This window comes from Prunus mume, linkage group LG5 (genome assembly GCF_029339155.1).
Source record: "Prunus mume cultivar Tortuosa linkage group LG5, ASM2933915v1, whole genome shotgun sequence".
Classification (NCBI taxonomy): Eukaryota; Viridiplantae; Streptophyta; class Magnoliopsida; order Rosales; family Rosaceae; genus Prunus; species Prunus mume.
The window spans coordinates 21,866,289-21,870,330 of record NC_142702.1 but is presented as its reverse complement, the minus strand read 5'-3'; the positions used below and the strand labels follow the sequence as shown (position 1 = coordinate 21,870,330).

At 37.8% G+C, this 4,042-nt stretch overlaps 1 protein-coding gene across 1 annotated transcript; it reads left to right on the top strand.

Moving 5' to 3' along the window:
• Positions 1-937: 937 nt before the first annotated feature.
• LOC103332068 (1-aminocyclopropane-1-carboxylate synthase 1) lies at positions 938-3,460 on the top strand. The gene is given in 4 exon segments (NM_001293270.1): positions 938-1,111; positions 1,212-1,343; positions 1,454-1,614; positions 2,449-3,460. Coding segments are annotated over 4 exon segments (1,479 nt in total).
• The last annotated feature ends 582 nt before the right edge of the window (positions 3,461-4,042 follow it).

Sequence of the window (4,042 nt, the reverse complement as noted above, 5' to 3'; positions counted from 1 at the left end):
TTAAAAGTCTTCCCAACTATACGGGAAGTAAATGCATTCTCTCATAACTTTTAGAAATGGAGTAAATGTGATGCAAACTGAGCTCATTAACGCGGAAACCAAAATAGGAAAAATTTGTAGGACACTTTGAAACTAGAAATTGGAGTCTGACAAGAAACCGTGGAGGAAAAGGAAACCTAGAGGAAAATTGTAGTGCCCTTTAGATTTTGAGACTTTCCTACATGTGTGAGTCTTGTGCATTAACTTCTATTGGTGCATAAGTCCAAATACCGGCCAAATTTAAAATGTTCTCATGTACAAGCTGGTCAACACCGAAAGCTTTCTTCTATCTCATGGTGCTTTCAGGGAAGCTTCATTGCTAGGAAGAACACAACCAACCACACATCAATTGAAAGAAGAAAAAATATATATTAATACTAAGATTCACTAAATATGTTCATCATATGTGTGTGTCTAAGGCGTTAAAAAATAAGATTTAGAGTGGGTCGGACTGTGATTTGAAAAAAAATATATCATTAATATTTATTATGTGGAACGATAACACCAAGTGATATATGTAAACTGAAACGAAGTTCATGGAAAAAATAATGAGGACCACCAACAAGCACACTACTGGTGTACACGTGGATATGGATGGATATCAACGTACAACACGCAAGCAATTACGCCCATTGACCAATAACAACACAATTAAATTCTGTTATTTCTATTCTGGGAGGTCGGTTTTTTCCAAAGTTGAACTTTGAAAAGAAAAAAAAAACCTTTGAAAACTTTTACTTCCCCTCCTACTTGCGAATCTGCCATCGCCTATAAATTCCCTAGTTCCCAACACCATCTCACCCATTGCCCCCACAATTGATAGCTTGCTTGCTTGCAAACCTCACTAAAAATTCCACTAATATTATTCTTGTCTGTGAATATTCTTTGGAACAAGAAAATGGGCTCTTCATCAGCAACGGCGAATCGGTTTTTACTCTCCAAGATTGCAACCAGCGAGGGCCATGGTGAGAACTCACCGTACTTCGATGGTTGGAAGGCGTACGATAGAAACCCATTCCACCCAACGAAAAACCCCGAGGGGGTTATTCAGATGGGTCTTGCAGAAAACCAGGTTCGCTCTAGAGAAATTTGGAGATGGAGCAAACCTATATTTATATGTATAAATAACAAAATGCATGGGTTTTTACTTTTGTTTTGGTTTTGGTTTTCAGCTTTCCTTCGACTCGATCGAAGACTGGATTAAGAAAAACCCCAAAGCCTCCATCTGCACTCCCGAGGGAGTTGAGGAGTTCAAGAACGTGGCCATCTTTCAAGACTATCATGGCTTTCCCGAGTTCAGAAAGGTATATATATATATATATATATATATATATATATATATGCATGGATTATGATTAGTATACCTTTTATTTACATGAGTTAATTACATGGTTTTAATTAATATATTTTTCAGGCTGTGGCTATGTTCATGTCCAAGGCGAGAGGTGGTAGAGTCACATTTGATCCGAACCGGGTTGTGATGAGCGGTGGCGCCACCGGAGCGAACGAGCTGGTCATGTTCTGTCTGGCCGACCCCGGCGACGCCTTCCTCGTCCCCTCTCCTTACTATCCAGCGTAAGGATTAAATCCTTTCTATTTTCTACATTTGTCTATATGAACTTGTGTTTTAGTTGTTTACGTACTTAGCTAATTATACCACGTACCCCCTCTGCCAAATATTTGAGAATTCAGGCAAAGCCTTGCGTTACCTCAAATTTGGTGGACCACGTGTTCTTAATATGTGGACACAATGCAGTAGCTAGTAGTTGTATTGTAGGTCGAAGAATTTGGTAGAAAACAACTTGTTCAGGTTGAAATCAAATATATTTGGGATTTTATATCGGCAGTCAACCGGTCTCCAAGATACAGAGACTTTAAATATCTAAGAAACAGTAATAATTTATTTTTTAATAAGTATTTTGGTAAGAGAATTGCCATATCAGGAGACAATTAGGTCGACCTCCCATAGACTTTAATTAGTCGGCTAATAATAATATTTATCAAACTTGCAGTCATTTAAAAGTTGATTAATAACTAATAAGAGTATAATAATATTGTCATTAGTCGCTTTTGACTCCATGGTTGACATTCAAGACTCCAAGCAATACGCATCAATAAGATTAGTCTGAGTAGTTTACAGCTGGATGTTTGGGCAAAATTCCAAATTCGTTCCTTTCTCATCTTTCTGAAAAGTCAGTCTTTATACTAGAATGTCAAACCCTACAATTCTCTTCAATTTCCATTCTCGTCGTACGTATAGAAATAAATTGCTGACCAAACTCAAAGGAAGTTAATTAGTTAACCACTAAGCGTTAATGAAATGTTAATTACAAGTCACTAAGCTAGTTTTTCTTCATTAATCTTTCAATCAGTTTCCGTCATAATTAAGATTTATACATCTAATTGCAGATTTTTTAGAGACTTGGGATGGAGAACTGGCGTCCAAATTGTCCCGGTTGATTGCGATAGCTCCAACAACTTCAAAATAACCAAGGAAGCACTTGAAGCAGCCTATGAAAAAGCCCAAAAGAACAACATCAACGTGAAGGGCTTGATCATAACAAACCCATCAAACCCATTGGGCACCACCTTGGACAGAGACACACTGGAAAGCCTTGTGGAATTCATCAACCAAAAGAACATCCACTTGGTGTGTGACGAAATCTATGCAGCTACAGTGTTCAGCTCCCCGACTTTCACATGCATCTCCGAGGTCATACAAAACATGAATTGCAACCCCAATTTAATCCACATTGTCTATAGTTTGTCCAAGGACATGGGGCTCCCGGGCTTGAGGGTCGGCATAGTTTACTCATACAATGATGATGTGGTGAACATCGGCCGCAAGATGTCAAGTTTCGGGCTGGTTTCGTCCCAAACTCAACACATGCTCGCGTCGATGCTCTTGGATGAAGAGTTTGTGGCAAGGTTCCTGGAGACAAGCTCCAAGAGGCTCGCAAAGCGGCACGGGGTTTTCACAAAGGGGCTAGAGGAAGTGGGAATCAACTGCTTGAAGAGCAATGCCGGCCTTTTCTGCTGGATGGACTTAAGGAGGCTGTTGGAAGATCAAACATTTGATGGTGAGATGGTGCTTTGGCGTGTGATTGTGAATGAAGTGGGCCTCAATGTCTCGCCAGGGTCTTCTTTTAAGTGCGTGGAGCCTGGTTGGTTTAGGGTTTGCTTTGCAAACATGGATGACGAGACTCTGGAAGTTGCACTCAAAAGGATCAGAACATTTGTACGCCAAGGGAAGAAAGCTCAAGATCAAGTTGTACAAGTTAAAAGCCCTAAGCGTTGGAAAAGCAATCTGAGGCTTAGCTTTTCATCATCATCAACCAGAAGATTTGATCAAGAGAGTGTTAATGTTTTGTCACCACACATGATGTCTCCTCACTCTCCTCTCGTTCGAGCCAAGACTTAAAAAGTATAAGGGGGTTCAGTCAGATTACTCATTCAATGTGAGAATCCGTATTCTTAGAAGTTTATTTAGAAAGGTCAAAACATTTTATTTTTTTAAAAGCAATTGCATTGGAAAGTATTAAATTATGATAATAATTACATTGGAAAGTATTAAATTATGATAATTATAATTGTTGTACTTTAATAATAAATTATAATATTATAATCATTTTATGGAAGTCTATGTTTTATTTAATTGTTTTTTTTTATGGTTTTGATGATATTCTTAAAATTTTCTTTTAATATTTAAATTAGTAAATGGCAGTAGGATTTTGTGTATGGCTATCTACTTAGAATATTTCATGCATGGCTATGTAATTGAGTTATTTTATATGCTCCACGTAGTTAGCATGTGTCAATCAATTATGCAAATTACTTGCATGGTATCCAAATTGGTTTACTAGTTTTATTTACTTGCAAACTAATGAGATATCAACGAAATAAATGTTGAGTCATCAATACGTGTCCTCATGATATTTCTTCTTATCCTTCTTTGACTTAGAGTGAAAGAAAAGCTACTTGGGCTTTAAGAAATAAGGAGCTG